Source organism: Peromyscus leucopus, chromosome 17, assembly GCF_004664715.2.
Source record: "Peromyscus leucopus breed LL Stock chromosome 17, UCI_PerLeu_2.1, whole genome shotgun sequence".
Classification (NCBI taxonomy): domain Eukaryota; kingdom Metazoa; phylum Chordata; class Mammalia; order Rodentia; family Cricetidae; genus Peromyscus; species Peromyscus leucopus.
The window spans coordinates 4,021,170-4,045,477 of record NC_051077.1 but is presented as its reverse complement, the minus strand read 5'-3'; the positions used below and the strand labels follow the sequence as shown (position 1 = coordinate 4,045,477).

The following is a 24,308-nucleotide window of genomic DNA, read 5'->3' as shown; positions in this document are numbered from 1 at the left end:
TTGTTGATTTGCTTATTGAGGCTCTTGGAGTCACGTGGAGGGTCAAAGGAGGATTCCTGATGAGGGCCCATCGTTAAGGCATGTGGACACAAAGCTGAAGAGGGCTTCGATGTGACCACAGTCAGTCAGTGCAACTGGACCCAAGAATTTCACATGAAGACCACAGGAGTGATGCTTTGCCCAATAATGCCTGGTGAGCAGAGAGATGGGGAAGGCAGATGAACCCATCCCCACCGGAGCCCAAGGAACAGGGCCTTTCAGTCCAACATGTCATACAGGCATCAGCCATGACCGTCCACACACAGACACACTGTGGTACCTGTGACCTGTCCTTTAGAAGCAGACTTCTGAGCTGTAGTCCTGATACAGAAAGCTCACTTTACATTGCTTGACTTCTATGGAAACCTGACTTCCCAGGAATCAAACTTGTGACTTAGTTTTTCCTTTGAATCCCTGAGCAGATGACCCTGTCAAAGGTTATAATGAAACATTTAGGATATACAGAATTATAAAAAAAAAAAAAAAAAAAAAAAAACTTTTTAAAAATTATGATTTTTCATGATTAATCTTACATGAAAATTTTTTCTTACATGAAAAATACTTGATACATAAGTATTTGCATCTGGTGTGTGTGTGTGTGTGTGTGTGTGTGTGTGCATATATATAATCTTTCTTTGAGAAATTTAAAGCATGAGAGAAGAAATTACATCAGAAACTAGGTTGAAATTGAACTGTGTCATAATCCTTCAACATCTTATTTTTGTAGTAATTCTTATCTGGGGTTTATCTGAGAACATAATTGTGGTCATTTCCCTCTGTTGAGACTTTGGGGAAGCCATGGGTTGTGATTGTGAGTTATGTCATAATATTAAAGAAAAAAATCATGAATGATGCTTGTTTATGCCAGACTTGTGTTTAGGACTGTCTTAACGGGTACATGCCACTCCACAGGAGCCTCCCAGGTGTGGGGGAGGGTAGACTTAGCCTAAGTCAGGGTTTAGAATTAGGGAAGGGGGGCGTGAAAATATGAGTGTGTGGGTGTGTGTCACTAAGAAAATATCAGGGATGAGAGAGATTCTGGCCAAACCAACCTAACAGGATTCTTGCTGAGGGTAAGGCAAGTGAGCAGACATCACCTTGGAGTTGTAGAAGGTAAAGATATGCAAGGTGAGCAGGTATGAGGAGGGAGTTATGGCCAGTCCAGCCTAGCAGAGGTCTTGCTTGGGTTGGATTTTAGGTAAACATTTGCAGGCGGGCTCTGGAGGAGGGTCAGGAGACTGCCTACAGTTGGGCCAAGCAAAGAATCTTTGTCAAAGGGCTTTTCCACCGTGGTGAAAATATGACTTGTATTTAAGGAGTGTCTTCAAGGTCATCATGGAAAAGGGCATGAAAAGCATGGTTCTGAGACAGACTTGTCCAAGTAGACTGAAGGTCAGAACCACAAGGTGAGTGAACTGTGCCTCTCTGACACTGACTGCTGTCACACAGCTTTGCCACATCGTGCTTATAGTTTCTTTCTTAAAGTATTTTTTACCCTTAAAGACTTTCTAAGATTCCCAAATCCCCAGGAAGTGTTTCTCCTTTAGCTAATATATGAAAATTATGCACACACACATCTTATTTTCTCAGTTGCCAAATGTGTGTGTAAGCCACACTGCCGTAGGCATGTGTTTTAAATAAGATAGAGGCTACAGTTTTCCTGTGTGAACGTATATGTAGTATATTTTATACACTGTGTGGTGCTCTACAAACCTGGGAAATTCTACAACCTAGGGGATGCATAGCCACAGTGAATGCAAACGATAGAGGCACGTCATTGAAATCTATGCAGCAATCCTGTGGGACCCCAGGACAGCGCAGAAGTCAAGGTATAACGTGTCACTCCTAAAGTCACCATTAAGGTCTAAATAAACATACTCTGTAAGGCCCTGACCTTGATTCTGCCAACTTGGGAGCCCCAGCTCAGCCTCCTGTCCTTTGATCCTGACCCTAGAACTTTCAGTGGGGTTGTGGTGGTTGTTTGAAAGAAAATGTCCTCCAAATAGTGTGGCACTATTAGAAGGTGTGGCCTTATTGGAGGAAGTGTGTCACTGGAGGTGAGCTTTGAGGTCTCCTATGCCCAAGCACGCCAAGCGTGACAGTTCATTTCCTGTTGCCTGTGGATCAAGATGTAGAACTCTCAGTTCCTTCTCCAGCACCACGTCTGCCTGCACGCTGCCTTGTTTCCCACCATGACGATAATGGACTAAGCCTGTGAACTGTAAATGAGCTACCCCAATTAAATGTTTTCCTTATAAGAGTTTCCGTGGTCATGGTATCTCTTTACAACAATAGAAACCCTAAGACAGACTTTGGCACCAGAGACTGGGGGGTTGCTGTGAGAGACCTGATCGTGTTTTTGTTTGAAGGAATATGGACCTTGGGACTGTGGATTAGAAAAACAGTTTAATGCTTTAAGCATTGCTTAATGGACCATACTAGTAGGCACGTGGAAGATTTGAACTGTGGGAGCTGGCCCAAGAGTTTCAGAGGGGAAGAATGTTAGTATGTGGCCTGGTCTTGTGATATTTTGGTGAAGAGTGTGGCTGCTTTTTGTCCTTGTCCAAAAGTCTGCCTGGGGCTAAAGTGAAGAGTTTTGGATTATATCTGTTGGCAGAGGAAATCTCAAAACAGCCTAGGATAGACTCTGTCTTGTGGTTACTAGTGTTCATGCTTATAAAGATTTATAATGAAAAGGAGCAAGCTGAGGAGAAAAGGAAGTGGATGGAGCTAAGTCCTGTGTTCAAGGAGATAAACAGATTAAGAAATGGAATAAAGGAAGTGGTGCCCTCAGGACAAGATCCCACCCAGCTAAGTTTCCAACTTGTGAAAAGGAACTAAAGAAAAGCTTAGAGCTGGGTGTGGTGGTGCACGCCTTTAACCCCAGCACTCAGAAGGCAGAAGCTGGTGGATCTGAGTTTAAGGCCAGCCTGGTCTACAGATCGAGTTTCAGGACAGCCAAGCTTAGGCAGTGAAGGAAATTATCAAAAACAGAAAGCGGGTGAAGATGTAATTGAATGAAGGGGCCATGTCCCAGCCCCAGCAAGCAGCATAACTTGGCAGCTTTGGCCGCATGGTTCTGGCTTTAGAGTCAAGGATAGAAGACAGGGGTTTTGGCTTCCTCCCCAACTAAGGAAAGCCACTGAGGCCAGGCATTTGTCAGGGGTGTCTCTTAATGGAGGCCTAGAGAGGCCATTGTGTGAAGCTGTGAAGGTGAAGCCTATATTGGAAACCGCAAGATGTCGGAGATGCCAGAGCTGTGAGATACCTGCCGAGGAGAGCTGCTAATAACAAGGAGTGGGAGAGAGAGAGAGGTGTGCTGCAGTCAACAAAGCTGAGAGGAGCTGGAGACCTGAAGAGCTCTTTGACATCAGATATGGGAGATGCAGCATTTGGAGTTTGCCCAGCTGGTTTTCAGTCTTGCTTTGATCCAGCATTTCCTCACTATGCTCCCTTCCTGTTTTGGAATGGTCCTGTATATTCTGTGTCATTGAATGTTGGAAGTATGTGATCTGAGTTTTGATTTTGATTTTACATGGGATTTCAGTTAAGAGACTTTGAACTTTGGACTTTTAAATAAGTTTGAGACTGCTATAGACCACAGGGACCTCTGAAGTTGGACTGAATGCATTTTTGCTTTATGATATGGCTACAAGCTTTTGGGGACCAGGGAGTGGAGTGTGGTGTTTTGTAAAGAAAATGACCCCCAAAGGGAGTGGCACTGTCAGGAGGTGTGGCCTTGTTGGAGGAAGTGTGTCACTGTGGAGGTGGGCTTTGAGGTCTCATATATGTTCAAGCCACACCCAGTGTCTCAGTCCACTTCCTGTTGCCTGTGAGTCAAGATGTAAGCACTCCCAGTTCCTTCTCCAGCACCATGTCTGTCTGCACACTGCCATGCTCCTCACCATGACGATAATGGACTGGACCGTAATTCAGGTTCAGTTAATGTTTTCCTTTATGGGAGCTGCCATGGTCATGGTGTCTCTTCCCAGCAGTAGAAGCCCTCACTAAGACGGGGTCATGTGAATTTTTGTATGCTGGGAGTTGGTCTGGGGTCTTCTACTCTGTCTCCTTACTGGTGATCCATCTAAGCATACACCGGCACCACATTCTTCCTCCTGATGAACTATGCCGTTCACACTTATTCGTGCCCTTACCTGTTAGGAAAGAGCTCGTCCACAGGCTTTGGGATTTTCTTTATATGCACTAGCTGTTACCCCTTTGTTCTGCCCGAGTCCTGAGGTAGAGCTGATCCACAAGCACATGGCCTGACATCATTTTTTCTTTCTAAGTCAAGGAAAGATTTTAACATGCCAACATGGTGTATGGTAGTAGCAGGGATCTTTTAGCTACTCCTTAGCATGTTTTGAGTTTTCCTTCTTGAATTTTTTTGGTTTTGTTTTGTTTTGTTTTGTTTTTTGTTTTTTTGTTTGTTTCTTTGTTTGTTTCTTTGTTTGTTTGTTTTGAGACAGGGTTTCTCTGTGTAGCTTTTTACCTGTCCTGGATCTCACTCTGTAACCCAGGCTGGCCTCGAACTCAAAGAAAGGCGTGCACCACCACTACCCAGCCTTCCTTTTGATTTTAGTTGGACCTAAGACCTTATCATATAGTAGTACCAAAATTTACCAAGTAGTTGCTATCATGGGAATCTTTTTATTACTATCATTAAGATTTTGTTCAAGTTTTTTTTTTCCTTCTCTCCCCTCCTGTGGTGGTTTGAACAAGAATGGCCCCACAGGCTCATGTATTTGAATATTTGGTCCCAAGTGGGTGAAACTGTTTGGGAAGGATTAGGAGGTGTGTGTGGCCTTGTTGGAGGAGGTGTGTTACTAGGGGTGGGGGCGGGGCTTTCAAAAAGCCCACTCCATTCCCGGTTAGCTCTCCCTGCCTTGTGATTGTGTAATGCTCCAGAGCCATGCCTGCCTACCTGCCATGCTGCCATGCGTGATGGCCATGCACTTTGACCCTCTGGGACTAGGAGCCCCAAATTAAAAGCATTTTCTTATAGGTTGCCTTGGTCATGGTATTTTTTTTAATGGATCAAGAAACAACATTTATCTATCTACTGCCTACCAGAAACACATACTAGTGTGTGTTTGTTTGTTTGTTTGTTTGTTTTCTAGTATTTGTTGACTGACTAGAGATGTTTTGTTTTGTTTTGTTTAATGTCGAATGCTGTTTATTGAAGGAGGGAGGAGATCTTAAATACAGGCTTACAGCACAATGGGAGAACCCCAGAGGGCAAAAGTTCAATACCGATGTTTTACAATCTTGCATCTAAGCTGTTAATGCCCAGTATGCAGGATATACAGACAAGGAGCTTCCCTTAAGCATTCAGGAGGGTGGAACCCAACAGGGAATTAGCATAGGGATGATATCGAGGTCAAGGTCAGCAAGCAAGGCAACAGCTACCCAAAATGGGGGCCAGGGACCTATAGGTCCGCCCTTTTACTAAAAAATGAGCTTCTGACTTAGGTTGCGTGGGACGTCAGCAGGTTTCAGTGCAGAATTCTACCAGACTTTCAAAGAAAAACTAATACCAATACTCTTCAAATTGTTCCACACAATAGAAACAGAAGGAATACTACCAAACTCTTTTCATGAGGCTACAATTACCCTGATAACCAAACCACACAAAGATGCGACAAAGAAAGAGAATTACAGACCAATCTCCCTCATGAACATTGACACAAAAATACTTAACAAAATATTGGCAAACTGAATCCAAGAATACATCAAAAAAATTATCCATCACGACCAAGTAGGTTTCATCCCAGGGATGCAAGGATGGTTCAACATATGAAAATTTCTCAATGTGATATACCATATAAACAAACAGAGAAAAAAACCACATGATCACCTCATTAGATGTTGAAGAAGCCTTTGAAAAAATCCAACACCCCTTCATGATAAAGGTCTTAGAGAGATCAGGAATACAAGGAACATTCCTAAACATAATAAAGGCAATTTACAGCAAGCCAACAGCAAACATCAAATCAAACAGAGAGAAACTCAAAGCGATACCACTAAATTCAGGAACAAGACAAGGCTGTCCACTCTCCCCATATTTATTCAATATAGTACTAGAAGTTCTAGCTAGAGCAATAAGACAACAAAAGGAGATCAAAGGGATACAAATTGGTCATGGTATCTTACCACAGCATTAAAAAGGAAGCAAGACATCTTGCAGTGTCGTTGTCAAGTTTCAGAGTGGAGAACAAACTGTCTTTTCTACTCTCCAGTAATAGTCCTGCGAGATGGACATAGGCTTTGTTGTTGTTGTTGTTGAAGTGTTTAATAGGATTCACAGACGAACCTAGATTTGGCATTCTTTTTAGTTTTGATTTATGCGCATGGATGTTTTGCTTTCACATGTCTGTGCACTGCTTGCATGAAGGGCCTGTGAAGGCCAGAAGAGAGCATTGGATCCCAGGGAAGCACAGTTACAGACAAATGTGAGCCACCATGTGGGTACTGGGAACTGAACCCTAGCCCTCTGGAAGAAGAGTCAGTGCTTTTAACAGAGTTATCTCCCCATCACCACTACCCCTTTAATTTTTAAGAATAAGCAGCTCTTCAGGTTTTCTGTTTCTTCATCTCTTTGGTAAGTTGTTAGTAAGTCTGAACTCTCTATTTCTTGCAGGTTGTCTAGCCTGTTGTATGTATGGTGTAGGTCAAAGCATCCTTTGGCTGGGTCGTTGACCGGAATGAGGTGTCCTCTAGTGTGCTGTGTCCTGATGTTGCGAGCTGTGCCTTCCTCCCGCTCTCCTTGACACATCTCAACAACTGTCAGTCAGGGTTTCTTTAAGACGTCAGTGATTATGGCTTTTTCTCTATTTGCTGTTCTTGTGTTTGTTTTCCTTCTAATTTGCTGTTTGCTTGCTTGCTTATGTTTCTTGTTTATTGTTATTTTGAGGTCAGATCTCACTACATAGCTCATACTGGTTTAGATACTACCCACTGCTCTTCCTTAGTGTCTCCAGTTCTGGGATTATAGAGATTCATACCACACCATGGAGAAACAGCCATCCACATACATGCATATGTGTGTGCATGTATATATGTATAAACATATATAAATATAAACATATATATATATATATTTGTTGTTCATTTTGCTTTTCATTGCTGGTGATAACCCAGAGCCTCATTTATATTAGGCAGATACTTAACCACTGAACTATATCCCTGTCCACGGTTTTGTATCCCTAGACCTCTACCTACTTAAAATAAATGCTCACTATTGAATTTCTTACCTCTTGACATAGTTAACATCTACATCTAAGAAGGACTTAGTGGCAGTCTATACATTTTGAGATGGCATAATTTTAAAATAAGTTTAAACTTAGTATTAAATAATAATAAGTTTGAACTTATTTAAATATCAAGTTTAAAATAAGCTTTCCTCATTGTAAAGCAGTGTATGTTCAGTATTCCAAACATGGAAATAATATAAGTACAACAGGGTACAAGCAATCTGCACTCATCTCTTCCTGAGTGACCGTAGTGGACTTCCCATGTCTGGGTTAACAGTGACTTTTTAAGTTCTCCTTTTCAATAGCACACGTGTATTGATTTGAAAAAAGTATAGTAAATACATCATTTGAGACCTGTTTTGCTACTGCCGCCTTTTAGAACGGCTACTTTATCGCCTTTTTTTTAAATAGCAGATCAATGTTGTAATCATTCTCAGTGTGACCGCCATTCACATTATGGTATGACCGCTGGAAGAAGAAGCCACAGAGGGCAAAGCTGGCAGCTAACTGTAGTCCTGGAGGTGGCCATGAAAGCCTGAGGAGAACTGAGGAGCCTCTGCCCACCTCCTTAGTGAGCAGTCAGGACTCACACACCGGAGACTGTCACACCTGCTCCCAAATGTGCCCTTCCTTCAAGATGATAAAATATCTCTGGAGTCTCTTCTCCAAATTAATGACATTAAATATTTCTAAAGATACCAGTAGGAATTTTTTTCCCTATTATGAAATGAACCCAAGAAAAACGGTTCCACAAACAGCAGTCACTTTGGTGCTATGAATATTTAATAATGGTCAGGAATTCAAAGATGCTTAAAATCAACATTGATCTGTAGCCACGCTTAGCAGGCCCCTGATTTCAGTGCCTACTTGCAAATGAAATGGAAACGTGCTCTATTCAGAAATCCACCCGTGATTAAGGAAAGCAATTTATGAGCTAGACCGTAATCTAATACCCTGATTTCATGAGGAGTAGTTCTGGCCTCGTGTCAAGTTTGAGATAGCAGTAGGTTTCATAGATACCGTTGCTAAGTGTGTCAGGAGAAAACTGAGAACTTTCATTCAAAAATAGCAATGGGATTGTTCACCGTTCCCACAACACAGCATCTAACCCAACAAGGACATAAAGCTGAGGGGTGATCCATGTCAGGTGAGAGAGAAAGGTTCACACTCACTCAAAGACATGTCTTGTGCATTTTCACGGTGGATGAGGCACGCTGGAACTGCTTATGCATCTCCATGGGAATTAGCTGTACATAAGGATTCCAGTATGCAGACAGAGAAAGGGACCCTCCAGGTCATTTCCTGTGGGGTCAGTAAGCAGCACTTTGGTTTATCTTGGTTTCTTAAGAGTGTACAGCTCAGAAATCTCAAACAAGAATTTTCTAAAACTCAAAACTGTCTGAAAAGCAAAGCACAAGGTATAGGCAGGCTTTGCACTGTGGATGTGGTCAGGCAGGGTCCGTAGTGCATAAGTTATGCGTGATGAGAAGAATGTGGCATCCATGCCTATGTGCTTAGTGACCTTCAAATGTGTAAGATGTGTGTGTGATGGAATGCAGAACTTTGTGTCATATTTTTTCACGGTCCCCATATATATTCTCAAGAGTCTCCATATACATTCTTCAGGAGTCTCCATACACGTTCTCCAGGAGTCTCCATGTACATTCTTCAGGAGTCTCCATATACATTCTCCAGGAGTCTCCATACACATTCTCTAGGAGTCTCCATATACATTCTTCAGGAGTCTCCATACACGTTCTGCAGGAGTCAGTTCTGTGCTGCTGACCTTCCTCTTGTTAGTAACTGCACATACACTGGATGTTCTCCCACCTAACCCCGCGTGCAACATTTCTTCCCTGTCACTGTGGAGGACTGTACTGCTCGTGAGATAGCTCCGTGTTTCTCATTGGTAGATTACTCATACAGCTCCTGCAGTCAACTGTAAATGTCTGTTCCCGCTCACACTACAACACTCACATTCTGAAGGCAGACAGCTAGAGACTGAGGCAAGATGGTCTCAGGTTTAAAGCCAGCCTGGTCTCAGCTATATAGGAAGCCCCTATCTCAAGAAAAATAAGTAAGCAAATAAATAAGAAGACTAAGCCGGGGGGTAGTGGCACACGCCTTTAATCCCAGCACTCAGGAGGAAGAGCCAGGTGGATCTCTGTGAGTTCAAAGCCAGCCTGGGCTACAGAGCTAGTTCCAGGACAACCAGGGCTGTTACACAGAGAACCCTAAACCCTGTCTCAAAAAACAAAATAGGTAGGTAGGTAGGTAGGTAGGTAGGTAGGTAGGAAGGAAGGAAGGAAGGAAGGAAGGAAGGAAGGAAGGAAGGAAGGAAGGAGAGAGAGAGAGAAAGGAAAGAAAGAAAGAGAGAGAGAGAGAGAGAGAGAGAGAGAGAGAGAGAGAAAGAAAGAAAGAAAGAAAGAAAGAAAGAAAGAAAGAAAGAAAGAAAGAAAGAAAGAAAGAAAGAAAGAAAAGAAAGTTCATACACTTTTATTCCAGGACCATGGGAGATTAAATTTTTCACTAATAAAATAACAATCATATCCCTAAAAAAACGCACTAGATGTCCCAATTCTAATTGCTGTGAGTGTGTATATTTTTTTTTATAGGGCAGGGGGAATCGGCTAGTCATGTGAATTGTAGTTTATACTGACTAAGGTCTAAGTGGTATGATCACTTAAGGTAAAGTAATCACTGAAGTAAGTTGTTGGAATTTCTGTAAAAATCCTGGTGGAAAATGTACTAAATTAAATGTGGTTGTTATGGTTCTGTTATACTAAAAATTACCATATTTGAATTTTTTAGCAGAGCCGGATCACCATGATCAACCAAAAAGGAAAAGAATTAGAAAACGCAAATCCAAGAAAAACGTTAAAAACCTCAATGATGCTGCTATAAAGCAAACAGAACTAGAGAGGCAGCCAGGTCTCTCACAAGAGAAAATGCATCCAGAGCATCCGGATGCCCCCAAGATGAGCAAAAACAAGAGAAGGAAGCTGAAAAAGAAGCTGCAGCTGAGGAGGAAGAAAGCGGCCGGCTTAGTCAAGGCCTTGGGGATCACCTTCCTGTACCAGCCTGAGAGCAGCAGCGAGCCAGACGGTGACGACGACGTTGAGAGAGGAGAGGCCGAGGGTGACCAGCAGGGCTCCGTCTCAGGCCCCACCCAGGAAGACATCGAACTCGCCAACAGTAAGACAGACAGCCTCCTGAGTTTCCTCAAGTCAACTCAAGAAATTTATTTTTATGATGGTAAGTGTCCCTATCCATGTTTTCCTTTGAATAATGACATCCACCTAGTATTAGGAAAAATAACTAAGTGTAGGGTTGGGGATTTAGCTCAGTGGAAGGCACTGGATTTGATCCTCAGCTCAAAAAAAAAACTAAGTGTAGTAAAATACTTACACTGTTACTGTATAAAACACATGCAAATATTAGTCTTAGTTATTTTTCTCATTGCTCTGGTAAGATGCCTGACAGAAGTCACTTAAGGAAGAAGAAGGGGCGTATTGGCTTTTACATGTTATTTTACATATAATGAAGAGAGGTCTTCACGGTGGGGAAGTCGGAGCAGGGGCTTTAGGCAGCTGGTCCTGTGGCGCCCAGTCAGGAAGAAGGGACAGTGAATGTCTGTCCTCATCTCTCTTTCTCCTCTTTATGCAGTCCAGGGTCCCAGTCTGAAACAGTGCCCACCCACAGTGGGTGGATCTTCCCATTTTAATTAGCCCTAATCAATAAATCCACCATGGACTTGCCCAGAGGACCATCTCACAGCTGATTCTAGTTGGCAGTTTGGATTAACCATCACAGTATGCCAAGTAAATAGTTAAGTTTCAAGTCAAAACCCAGAACATTTCAACTCTTTCTTCTAACATGAAGCTATATTAGCCCATGGCTCCTACATGTTATTTCTCCTGTTTACCTCGTGGGAAACCACAGCCAGTGCTGTGAAGTTGGGGCTCCACGTGCGGTTGAACTTGTGAGCGTTACCGCTCTAGAGTTAGGCTTTGGGATATGTCGGTGTTTGAGGTTGTGTTTCTAAAAATGAAGAAATGCCCGCTGGCAGCTTTGAGTGGCTGCTCATTTTATTAGCCACCAGAAAAATAAAAGAGCCGTGACTTTTTCCTGGAGGCACACTTACTTTTACTTTTCATATACAACTTGCTGGCTTGAGTTTTCAGGAAGCATTTTTTAGTAAATATATATATATATATATATATATATATATATATATATATATAGGATCTGAAAAAAATAAAGGTTTATCCTCATAGTTGACAGTTGTTCATTTTCATACTATTTTATTAGCAATTGACCTAAGGACCAGAAAGAGCACGCGCCAGTCAGGATCCACCATGATCACACTCAGAACAAGCTGCACTGGAAGTTTGCTCTCCCATTTGGATAGTTTCACTGAGGGGGTCTAGGAAAAGGTAGTGGGCGTACTAGATGCAAATTTCAGCCAGATCTGAAATGTTCTTAAGAGTACAACTGAGAAGTATATAGTCCTGTGAGAAGTGACTGTTTAAACACTAATGTAAAAATAGTCCTGTAATTGTTTGTGAAATGCCCAACACAGCAGGAGGTCTAACGCTCAGATGACTGTAACTCAGGAAGAGGGTAAACAGGGCAGAAGCTGTTTCTAGAGATGATAACTGGGCTTTTCAAAGTGATAAAGGACAAACATACTCCAGCAGGACCATCTTCGTCAGTGTTCTATTGCTGTGAAGAGACACCATGACCACAGCGACTCTTATGAAGGAAAAATTTCATTGGGCTGGCTTACAGGTTCAGGGGTTTAGTCCATTATCTTCATGGTGAGACATGGCAGTGTGCAGGCAGACATGGTGCTGGAGAAGAAGCTGAGAGGTCTACGTCTGGATCCTCAGGCAGAAGGAAAAGTGTGACACTGGGCCTGGCTTGAGCATCTGAAACCTCAGAGCCTGCCCCCAGTGACACACTTCCTCCAACGATGCCACACCTCCCAATAGTGCCACTCCCTGGTGACCAGGCATTCCAGTCTCTGAGCCTGTGTCAGCCATTACCATTCAGACTACCATAAGGACTAATACAGACACCATCACATATGAGCACACCGGCAGCCACAGAAAGCTCGTGGCAAAGAAAACCCTGATATTGGCCGAGAAAATATGGTGCATACTACAGTGGAATTGTGTCCAGCTGCAAAAAAAAGATTGAAACTGTGCCCCTTACAGGAAACTGGAACTAAGACCTTCATGATGCTCAGCGAAGCAAGCCAGACTCAGATATGCAGACGTTGCCATTGTTTTTCCCATACGGAAATATGAATTTGCGTGTGTGTGTGTGTGTGTGTGTGTGTGTGTGTGTGTGTGTCCGTCCAGGACATGGGAGTAGAAAGGGGACCATGAGGTGAAGGAAGTGGGGAGGGGGGACAGCAGCAGGTGCGGAGGACATGTGCCATGGAAGCAGAAGGAGGACAAGTTAGGAACCAGGAAGAGTGGCGAGGGCTGCGGGCAAAGGCAGCGGTGAGGCAAGTGAGCGCCGGGTGTGCCTGGGAAAAATAAGTGAAACCCATACTTAGTGTGCTCACCAAAAATAGTAAGTAAATAAACGGAAAGTTTAAAGACCTTAAAAGAGCCAAAGGGGGAAAAAAAACCCATTATCTTTCTAAGACAGCCACCTAGCTCAATGGGCCCTTTGGAGAACAAAGCTGGCCTCTTGGGTGGGTTTTCTATTCGTGCTGAACAGCCGGAACTCTTGGTCTGTTGCCAATGGTTGTAAAGCCCCATAGCATGACTTTGAGCTTGGTTTCCCTGTCTGTTTTTTCCTGCTGTTGTCTCTGACTCGGAGCACTGTGTTATGCTTGGAAGGCGTTTAAAAGATCAGACACACACAAGCTGACTCTGCAGTGTCGTTCCAATAGTGGCACGTTATTGTCTCTTTCCAGAGTTCTATTCCAGCTCTCCCCTGGGAGCTTGCTCTATCTCATACATCTCATCGCAAGCGGAACGTGTGTTTGAGGACTCTTAAGGAAGTGAAAGTTTATCTTGACTCTAAGATCCTGCGTGACTTCTTTCAGATACTTCCAAAGACATCGATCCAGCTGTGTGTGTAGAAACCACAGAAGAGCTGCTGAGCCTCCTTGAGTCTCGGAGCATGCCTCCCTCGGATGTGCTCATTCTGGACCACATGAAAACTCTGCTGCTTCTGCAGGACACTGAGAGGCTGCAGAGCGCTCTGAAGATGTTCCCAGAGCACTGCATGTTGCCTCCTGGTAAGTAAGTACTGCAGTGTCTACTCAAGGACTTCCCCCGGATCTGAGCATAAAAAGATACTTGTAGAATAGAACATTCAGAGAAAGGGGCTTCATGTGCTTCTGGTTGGCATAAAAAGATGCCTCATCGTGTATGCAAAAACATAAATGCCATCTAAGTTTTGGCCTTTGAGTTATCAGTTTTGGGGGCTCTGAATTTAATTGGGAGTGGAATAATTCATTTTTCTTCTTTTCTTCTCTGTCAGTTTGGCAGAGGGAGAAGTTTTCTGTCTTCTGAAGATCTTGATGCTGTATTAAAATCTTGCCATTGGGACGGTTAGGACGAGTGTTGGATTACTATGGTGATCTTTCCTTTTCTCACTTCTCTGATCTTTTTCCGTCCCCACTCTATGCAAACTGTATTATGTGGGTATCAGGCCTGGTGTGTGGTCTGTCTGTCCAGAGGGATGGATAGAGGAGTATGAGGGTCTGTGGTCACCTGGATGCAGCTGAGGGGAGAGGAGAGGACAGAGGCTTCTTTGTGACCATGACTGAGGAGTCCTGAGGGGCTTGAGCAAAGATGACCTGCGACAGGCCAGAGAGGAGACGGCAAAGAAACTGAAGGAGGCCGTGGGGCCGGAGAAGCTCATGGGAAGTCCGGGTGTGTGCTGGGGAAGACAGGGCCTTCAGATGCTCCCCTGAAAGCAAGGACCGCCGCCTGACAGGCCAGCGGCCGGTTGCCTTATCATGCCTATTGTATTATTTGGCAAATTTAAATATCCATGTTTAAATATCCATAAGAAGGATATGTGGAACTGCAAAAGGTTCTATTTAAAAAAAAAAATCAAGGTTAAGGAGATGGCTCAGCAGGTATGAGCACTTGCTAGATATTCATGGGGGCCCAGATGTGAAGCCCCAGGCCCCACCTAGAAGGATAGGAATGAACACATGTGCCTGTATCTCCGGGAGCCAGCACAGAGATGCGCAGATCCCAGATCCTTGGCCAGCCGGCCTATCCAAATGATGAGCTTTCATTTCAACAAGAGGTGTTATCTTAAAGAGTAAGGTGGGAACCATTGGGGAAGACGCCTGAAGTCTCCCTGCATCTTCTGCATGCACACGTACAGGTACATGACCACACACACCACACTTACCACACTACACACCACACCACACAACACATAGCCACACACATCACACCACACATCACACATACCACACCACATACCACAGATACTATACCACATAACCACACACCACATCATACCACACCACCACCACATAACCACACACCACATCATACCACACCACCACTACATGACCACACACCACACCACATGCCACATAACCACACACCACACCATCACACACCACATAAAACCACACACACCACATAATCACACATACCGCACACCACACCACACACACACTCCAGAAGTGTTTTTAAAAACAAACTATATAAAGCTAGGTTTATTAGGTTAAACCAATGGGAATTTTTTATGAGATGAAATTAATTTTACTTGTCCTTTTCTGGCACTTAAGACTTTCATGTGTGTATCCTGAACACATCTAGAGTGTGTTCACGGGGAGACTGCATGCGAGAGTCACTGGGTCTTAAGATCATTGGACGGATTAGATTTCAGGAACATTTGCCACAAGTACTTGATAGAACATTTTTTTTTTTGGGGGGGGGGGTTCGAGACAGGGTTTCTCAGTGTTGCTTTGCACCTTTCCTGGAACTCGCTTTGTAGACCAGGCTGACCTCGAACTCACAGAGATTCGCCTGGCTCTGCCTCCCGAGTGCTGGGATTAGTGTGTGCCACCACCGCCCAGAAGAACTGAATCTTATACACGGACCTGTTTCTGTAACGCAGGTTCCCTCAAAGCATGGGGTAGGCTATGCACTTAAAATTGTTTCAATGTCAAGCTATTTGGTGAAATAAAGTTTCACAACTAGACGTTATTCTTAAATACCAGGTTTCCTAAGGAGATTTGGCCAGTGTCACTCTTTGGAATTAGGTTTTATTCTTTATAAATGAGCCTATGAAGTCTGATAGCTGTGTCTGCCATCTCTGGGGTCTGAACTTTAAAGCAGGCACCTGTATCCTGCCCACCGTATCTCCTTTCTCTCCCCGCAGCTTGGGGATTCTCTTCTGAAACGACAGAGGCTTTACTGGAAAAAAACTCCACACCTTTCACAGGCTCGCTGCCTTCAGGATGTTAGGACCATACAGATGCTAACGAAAATTTGGACTCACACCCCCTTGTTCTGTTGTTATCATAGACCCCTTTATGAGCCAGGCTGCCATTTGCTGAGCTGGCCTCTGTCACACTCAGACACTTAGGGCCAAGGTAGGGATATTTGCACTCAGCTCCCTGTATTCACTGTGGAGTTTCCTTACATTATCCCAACAGAGAAAAAAAGAAATTTAGAGAGGTCAAACACCTTATCCCTGGGCAAAAAAAGGAAAAAAAAAAGTATTAGGAGGAGCTCATAGGGTTTACAGGAAATAAAGGGGAAGTTGGACCCCCCCTCTCCCCCCAGCACCAGATCTCCCAGATACTAGATACTACGTGGTTTGGAAGTAATGATTCAGATGGACCACATCAAGGGTAGCCCAGGGTTTGGCCAGACTGGGGGAGGAGTCCCCTCTGCCCCCACCCTCCACCTCCAGACTTAGAGTTAGTTTGTATTCTCTGTAGCTGTGAACTGCAGAAGTAGAGCCGTCCTAAACTAAACTCTAGATGTGTCTATTCTGGGACCTGTGACTCGCGTGCAGCCAGGTGACTAGAAAGGCAGGTATCTGAGAAAAGCCTTGAGTCCTTCGGCAGGAACAGGACGGCTGGCAGGTGATGTTGGCTGTGTACTCTGTCTCCTTAGCCGAGTTTTGGCTGTCCTGGCACAGCTTTGCCACCATGAAAGCCAGAGGCTGTGCAACTCCCAGTACACACCACTTGAGATTCTGATTCTTTCCGTGACCCAAACTGCTGTTTTCTTTCTATTTTCGTTTGCAGTGTACCATCGTCAACTGATTTTTATACCAAGATGGCTTTTTATTAGATTTTTCAGGGCTTCTCAGGGTCCAAAGAGCTAAAACCTATAAAATAATCATTATTTATGATTTTATTCTTTGTTTGTTCTGTTTCTGTTTTTGCCTTACAGACCATGCCAGAGTAATCTCAGCTTTCTTTAATTATTGGATCACACATATTCTTCCTGAACAAAAAGCCAGTGAATAAAACAGTACCTCTTTAAGAAGAGCTATCTACTATTTACAAGAAGATGTTAAATACAAATATGGGTGAACTGAGACTTCATTCTTGTACATAAAGATTTATTTTCTTTGTGAATCAAACCGGAGACATTGAAGACATTTCTACCTTATTATTTATTTCTGTGTTTGTGTATAGTTGGTAAGATAGTAAGTGAGAAATTGGGGTAAAATTGAAGTGTTTCACTTGCTTATTGTTACATATGTATTGAGTTATTATATAAATAGATTTTTTCTAATGCTTGTAATAATTTAAAACAGACATTTTATTAAATAAACAATATAGTTTAAAGTTATCATATTTGTTATAAAAAAAAAATCACCTTGTGTCTGAAAACCATAATGCCTAGGGAGGTGGCCCAGCGTGTAAGGACTCTGGCTATGCAAGTGATGCCGGGGGTTTGGTCCCCGAAACCCAAAGCTCTTGCCATGGCACCCATCTGTAATCCCAGCATGCCTACAGCAAGATGGGAGATGGGAGAATTTCCTGGAGGTTCCCCAGCCAGCTCACCCGAAGTCTGCAGCACAGCAGCAGAAACAGAGACCCTGCCTCAGCAAGGCGGAAGGCAGGATCCTGCTCTCAAGAGCCTACTCCTGAATATTATTCTCTGACGTCCACTGTGGCGTGTGTGCACCTGCACTCACAAACACACATGCACACGCATGCACACACGAAACAATACTTCTTAAAATGCTGTATGGCATTTTAAATACTTTTTAAATACCATATTAATCACAAGTTCTACATGGCTACCAAAAAGTTTAAATAGTTTGGTTATAACTGAACTTATTCTCTTCCGTCTTGTCTACATTAGAAGTGGTATAAAGAATCTGTTTTTCTTGTTTTATCTTTCTTTGTATCAAGGGAACAGCCACCAGTTTCTGTACGTGGAGTTCTAAAAGCATTGGTCACTTGACCGCGCAGGTGCCGGGGAAGACACAGATTCACCAGTCATTAGCTCTATCCGTGAAAATATAACATGAATAAAATGAACTTCATGTCTACTCATTTTGGAGTAGTAATGAGTTCTCCCTGGCACCACGGTTGACCCCTCCCTGGCATAAGTCTGTGTCACCATCCTGCTCAATTTGAATCTTTTTTTTTTCCCCTGGAGACAGGGTTTCTCTGTGTAGCTTTGCGCCTTTCCTGGGACTCACTTGGTAGCCCAGGCTGGCCTCGAACTCACAGAGATCCGCCTGGCTCTGCCTGCCTCCCAAGTGCTGGGATTAAAGGTGTGCACCACCACTGCCTCACCTCAATTTGAGTCTTTTAAAAGTGAAACGTTTATCGGAGGTGTCCCACACATAGCTCAGAGACTGGCTGCCCAGGACAGTTACAAAGGTAGCCCAACACGAAATTGTAAACGAACTTACTTAAAACAATAAGAATGTTTCCTTCCTTCTTCCTTTTGTTTTTGTTTGTTTGTTTGTTTTTCAAGACAGGGTTTTTCTGTGTAGCCTTGGCTGTCCTGGAACTCACTCTGTAGACCAGGCTGGCCTCAAACTCCCAGAGATCCAACTGCCACTGTCCCCCGGGGTGCTGTGATTAAAGTTGTGCACCACCACAACCAACAACAACAACAACAGACTTCTTTTTTTTTTTTTTAAACTTGGAAGCTTAAGTGTGGACACTATGAATGGCAATATGTGTCACGGTGTCACATGTTGTACGTGTTCTTGATACCTGGACACATTGACGGTTTTAGTTCTATACAGCTTCCCGTGTGCTGTCTCCCACACACAGACAGTTGGGTTAGCGCCGTCCATCAGTGTTGCATGTCTCCTGGTGCCTTGAGAGTGGGATGCAGCCGTTATCAGTGACGTTTTCATCGCCTGGTGCAAACGACAGGTGTTCAGCGTTAGAAGACAGACAAATGTCCTTATCTGAGCAATAAAGGTATTTCTGCCCTCAGCCATGCCATGCGTCATCCACCGCACTTCACAGACAGCCCTCACTTCCCCAAGCCCTCCCTGCCTTCTGTTTCCCTGTCGGTTAATTTTCATAATAAAATTACATGTAGTCCCTTACCTTTTATCGTTTTGTTAATCCCAGCATGGCTTCTACAGCATCTAAAACATAGAGGAAAGATTACGGATGAAAGGAGTCTGTAAACAGAGGCCAGGTGACTGCTTTTCTCCTTAAGTCAAATAACCAAGAGAGCACCCTTTGAGGGATATGTTCAGATTCGCAGCAAATAGCGTTGGAGTGCTCGCCTGACGCATGTCTGTGCCTGGTGCCCATGGAGGCCAGAAGAGATCATCAGATCCCCTGGAACTGGAGTTACAGATGCCTGTGAGCCCCTGTGGGTGCGGGGAATGAACTCGGGTCCTTTGGGGGAAAGAGCAGCAATTGTTCTTAAGCACTGAGCCATCTTTCCAGCCCCTTAACCCCCTCCCCAAAAAATTAAGTTACAACTTAAACAGATTCGATTGTAAAAGCTAGTTAGATGGTTACAACTTTAATGGCAAAATGGAAGGGGGGCAAAACCATTTTCTGATACTGAATTTGTTAATGTAGGGAAATCTTAGCAGATGTGCAGTGAGGGGGCGTGGTCCAAAGTGAGTTGTCTCACTAGACTATAGCCAGACAGACTGAAAAGAGGGGAAAGTCTCTTGAGAGAAGTCTGGAGAGCCGGGGTGCTAATTTTACATCAGCTTGGTGATGGATGACCATATCAATGCTGCCAGTGCCTCTCAACCTGCCATTTTTACTAGAGGGATCGATACTTAGTATAATGCCATTAAAGAAACGGCTTCTTTAGTTGTGTTAAAGGACACAGCTAAATCAAAAGGTTTACATGAAGCAATATAACATGTTGAAGCAGGTGCTGGAGAGAGATGGCTCAACATTAAAAAGTAGTCAATGATCTTCCAGAGGACCCAGGTCCAGTTCCTAGTACCCACATGGTAGCTCACAACCATCCATAACTCCAGTTCCGGGGGACTGGATGCCTTCTTTTGACTTTTGCAGGCACCAAGTGTGCACATGTTATGTGTGTGTGTGTGTGTGTGTGTGTGTGTGTGTGTGTGTGTATAAAACATTCATGCATGTAAAAAGTTAAAGCAACAATTTTTGTCCATGGTCAGCATTTCTTGTATAGTTATAGTTAGTGTCCTGGTATGACTGATAAAAGAGAGGGACTTATAAAACTAATCAAAGATGACACAATTTCCACCCAGAACTCACATTTAATGAGGTGTCATGACATAATACATCAAGAAAATGTATACACAGAATCATTAAAAATGGACAACAGCATACAAATCATCATCAAGACCGACTTTCATAAGAACCAAAGACTTAAGTCATGGCTGGTTCCAGGAATGCCTTAAGGTTGTTGCTGCTGACTGCCAATATCACTTGCTTTTCGGAAGCAAGATATCTAAGTTGAGGCCAAATGTTAAAGAGATTTATGACTTGTAACATATCATCAAGTCTTTTATGATATCACAACAAAGTTGGTGCCAGAACTTGACAATGAAACTGGGTTTACAGATTTAGGGTTTTTATTGGAGTTAACTGTTTGTCTAAATGAATTAAGATGAAAACAACTTACCGATACATTTCAAATCATGACAGCTTCCAATGAAACTGAAATTATGGCAAGTTCCAATTAAGGCCAGCAGTTTTACGGATTCTGATACATTGACTAAACGTAGTGTTGTGGGTGGAAAAATGTAACCTCAGTCTTTTGATATTAGATTTTTAAAACATTTCATATACTCCAAGAAATAATCAGTATTTCAGATTTATGAATCCATTTCCAGTTGACTTAAATATATTACCTGTCAATTTTCAAACAGATTTCAAGTGATTTTCAAACCACATAGAACTGCAGTCTAACATTCAAACTAAAGAAAAAAAATTTTGAGACAAAGTGGCCTAGAGTTTGCTCTGTAGACCATGCTGGCTTGAACTCATGGAGATCCATCTGCCTCAGCCTCCCCAGTGTTGGGATTAAAGGTGTGCGCCACCATGCTCAACAGGAAAAGTTTTATGTCTCTCTTTATTATAAGTTCCATCCTGGAAACAAATACTCTTTCCTTACTTCACAATCATGCCTTATTCATGTCATCCTATTTTGGCAGCACATATATGTGAGCAACTGTTTTCAAGAATGGAACATACTTAGAGTGAAATTAGAGCAAAATATCAGATGAGAATTCAACCTGGAGAACTCACTGAGAACTGCAAATGTGTCTATCAAACCAGATATTGATGCCTTCCTTTCTCAAATGTCAAGTATCCCACTGGTTTTATGTTGCCCTCTTTGATAGTAAATTAATAAATAAATGAAGTTTTATCAAATATATATATTGTTTTCTTTATTAGTGATAGCAAACTTGGGACCTGCTTTCTGTACAGGGTGCTTCATAATTATTATTTGGGGTCTTTTATCTGTGGTGGTGATAGAGATTCTGAAAATTATACACAGACCTTTGCATTGGCCTTTGTTAGTATTTTGTTTATTTAATATATGCTTCAAGACATGTCATCCCTTGTGGCCCAGAGAAGTCGAAAGGTTGGACACCCTGATCTATATTGTCTTGTTCAACAAATCAATGCACTGTTGATAGGCAGGGCATTCTAAGCCATGGTCCCTTCACTTGATTTTGCAGAAGCTTTGGGTTCTCTTCTTCCTATATCAAATCAAATTTTCCTTTGTGCTGTCTCTTCATTCTCCCAACCCTAAAAGTGTGGAGATACCACTTGGAAAGATGAATGGGATAGAAGAAAGGGGAAGGAGGGCAGGGAAGGGTTGTGGGATATTTGTACACTATGTGAAGATATGTTGCTGTGATTGGTGTAATAAAAAGCTGAATAGCCAATAGCTAGGCAGAAAAGATAGACAGGACTTCCAGGCAGAGAGAGAGCTCTGGGAAAGAAGAAAGGCAGAGTCACCAGCCAGGCATAGAGGAAGCAGGATTAGTAAGTAATACAGAGTAAAGGTAACTGAGCCACATAAAAGAACATAGATTAAAAGGTATGGGTTATCTTAAGTTATAAAACTAGAAACAAGCCTAAGCTAAGGCTGAGGTTTTATAATTAACAATAAGTCTCTGTGTCACTATTTGTGATCTGGTGGACCAAAGAAAAAATCCATGTATATATGGCACCTAACATGGGGCTCAAATATATAGACAAAGGGCCTGAAAAAGCTAAGAAAAGTTCTGGACAAGGAGCCAGATGTGGCTTCCTAGTTCTGTAATCTCTCAGACAGGCAATGCTCGGTGTACAGATGCACAGCTATCAGCCATTGCCTGTGGGCTGGAGCCAGAGTGCCATGCACTAAACTGAACAATGTGGCAGCTCACATGGCAGTTTAAGATTTGTCTCATGTGGTTAGAGAACACCTCAGGCACTTAGTAAAGTCAGGTCCAGACACAAACGCTTAAAAGGTATAGTATGTTTAAAAATATGCTTGGGTGCTAAAGAAAGAAAAGAAAATGGGTATAGACAGTCATTAAAAAATAGTTTTAGGGTAATAAAGTCTTTTTAAAAAGAATAAATATAAAAAGAATAAGCCACATAAAGATGGGAAATACACAAGATATCTGGATCCTGTATGGTATTTTGTTGACTTTGAGATTTATAAATCCAGCCAGGCGGTGGTGGTGCATGCCATTAACCCCAGCACTCAGGAGGCAGAGGCAGGCAGATCTTTGTGAGTTCAAGGCAAGCCTGGTCTACAAAGCGAGATCCAGGAAAGGCACAAAGCTACACAGAGAAACCCTGTCTCGAAAAACCAAAAAAAAAAAAAAAAAGCTAAGAGACATTGGATTATAAAAACTACTAAATTAAACCAACCTATACATTTTAAGAATGTCTTAACTTCAATGTGAAAGTCAAAAAATACATTGCCTTGGGGGAGAGGTGATGCCTTTGTTTCCACAAGAAACAAAAAGTTCTGGTTCTCTTCAAAATTAATAAAGATCAGAGTTGGGGGAGACCTGAAAATCTTGGCTACAGACATGAAAAAAGAAACCAAAAAAAGACTACAAGACAGGTGACATATATGCTGACCCCTCTTCTATAGGAACAGCTCTGAGACTGGATGAGACATGATAAATCTTGTTGGCTTCATGACTTATTACATGACATCCTTTCATACGGCATGGACAGAGGTTTGGCTATATAATCCAAACAAACTTATAAAGTTATTAAGTAAAAAGATACCTTTTACCTGCAAATACATAGAGCAAAAAATCATCTTTAACTAACTTGTGTACACCACACATTCCACACTTGTGTTAATACAAATATGTATGTTACCTTTAAAAGTTTATGTGTTTTCAGAAAAAAAAAATAAGGGGGGGGAGAACCAGACATCAATAAACACAAGTAGCCCAGGTGATCCAGCCTTAATAATAAGTCTCCGTGTCGTTATTTGTGATCTGGTGGCCCAAAGAAAAATCCACCTACAGGGAAGGGTTATGGGAGAGTGCCCGTGACCAAGGTACAGAATATACATGCATATGATGTCATATGGATCCTATTATTCCCCACATTTTATGCTACCTTTTAAAACAGCCTTAGAAAGGTGGGGGTAGGTTGTAAATGATAGGAAAGAATGGTGAGCTAAAGTCAGTCCACCTGGACCTAGTCTTTAGCCATGAGTTCCTTCAAACCTCAGTCTCTTCTACACATAATGTCCCATTTTTGCTTCTGACTTAATACATTTGATTCTCAGTTTTAGCCTCTGCAGCATTTGTCCTTGGTCATGTCTAGGGAACGTTTCCAATTTAAAATGAGGTAACTCTGATGACTTCTTCCCTTGTGGCTGCTGGTTGTTTCTTCAGGCATCTATGCAGGGTTGCACATTAGTTTGGAGCGGGGGAGGGTGTAATGAGACAGGGGCAGGTGCAATAATTATAACTCATATCTTCTGCACATAATTCTATTCCAAACAGAAAAATATGTAGAAGCAAAGCTTGTCAGTACGATGTTAGCATAACCATGGCTAATCTGTTTATCCTGCTATGATTGAAGTCAGTAGTAATGAGATCAGTTTCTGTCCTACAGTGTTGCAAACTGCCTACAGCCCTCTTAATCTCTGCAAACCTTTCAGATGACAAAGAGAAGGAAGCTCTTAAGAATACAGGGAAATCTTATGAGATTTCTAATGATGATTAGGCTTCAAAAGCATACCAAGCTTGTCCATACTCAGCTGGTTGATGTGGGTGTTATTTGGAGCCGTCACAGCAGGTGGAAACGCCTCCCCAATTGTGCTGGTGCCCAGCGTTGCTGCTTCCATAGATGAACTGTGCTGAGCCCACACACGCTGGGACCACTTGATCCATTCTGTGTTGTCCTCTACCTACCCCTGAGTATGTCTTCTCCTTCCAGGACGATGTATTCTGAAACCCTGACAAATGCATTTCTCTTTCTCCAAACACGGCCGTGGAGCATGCCCATGCGTACTTCTGCCAGAGTCCTTTGCAGTTCCAAGGGGGCTTTACACACACACACACACACACACACACAGAGAGAGAGAGAGAGAG

The 24,308-nt window shown here is 42.8% G+C and overlaps 1 protein-coding gene across 2 annotated transcripts in view; it reads left to right on the top strand.

Moving 5' to 3' along the window:
- Erich1 (glutamate rich 1) overlaps positions 1 to 17,101 on the top strand; it is a 71,923-nt gene extending 54,822 nt beyond the window's left edge. Inside the window, exons 4-6 of one of the 2 annotated variants that reach the window (XM_028881226.2) lie at positions 10,110 to 10,550; positions 13,360 to 13,554; positions 16,697 to 17,101. In XM_028881226.2, the coding sequence (XP_028737059.1) occupies positions 10,110 to 10,550; positions 13,360 to 13,554; positions 16,697 to 16,773 (713 nt within the window). In that variant the 3' untranslated portion in view covers positions 16,774 to 17,101. Of the gene's footprint in view, positions 1 to 10,106; positions 10,551 to 13,359; positions 13,555 to 16,696 lie in introns of both variants that reach the window. The other variant, XM_028881225.2, reaches the window with a different exon arrangement.
- The last annotated feature ends 7,207 nt before the right edge of the window (positions 17,102 to 24,308 follow it).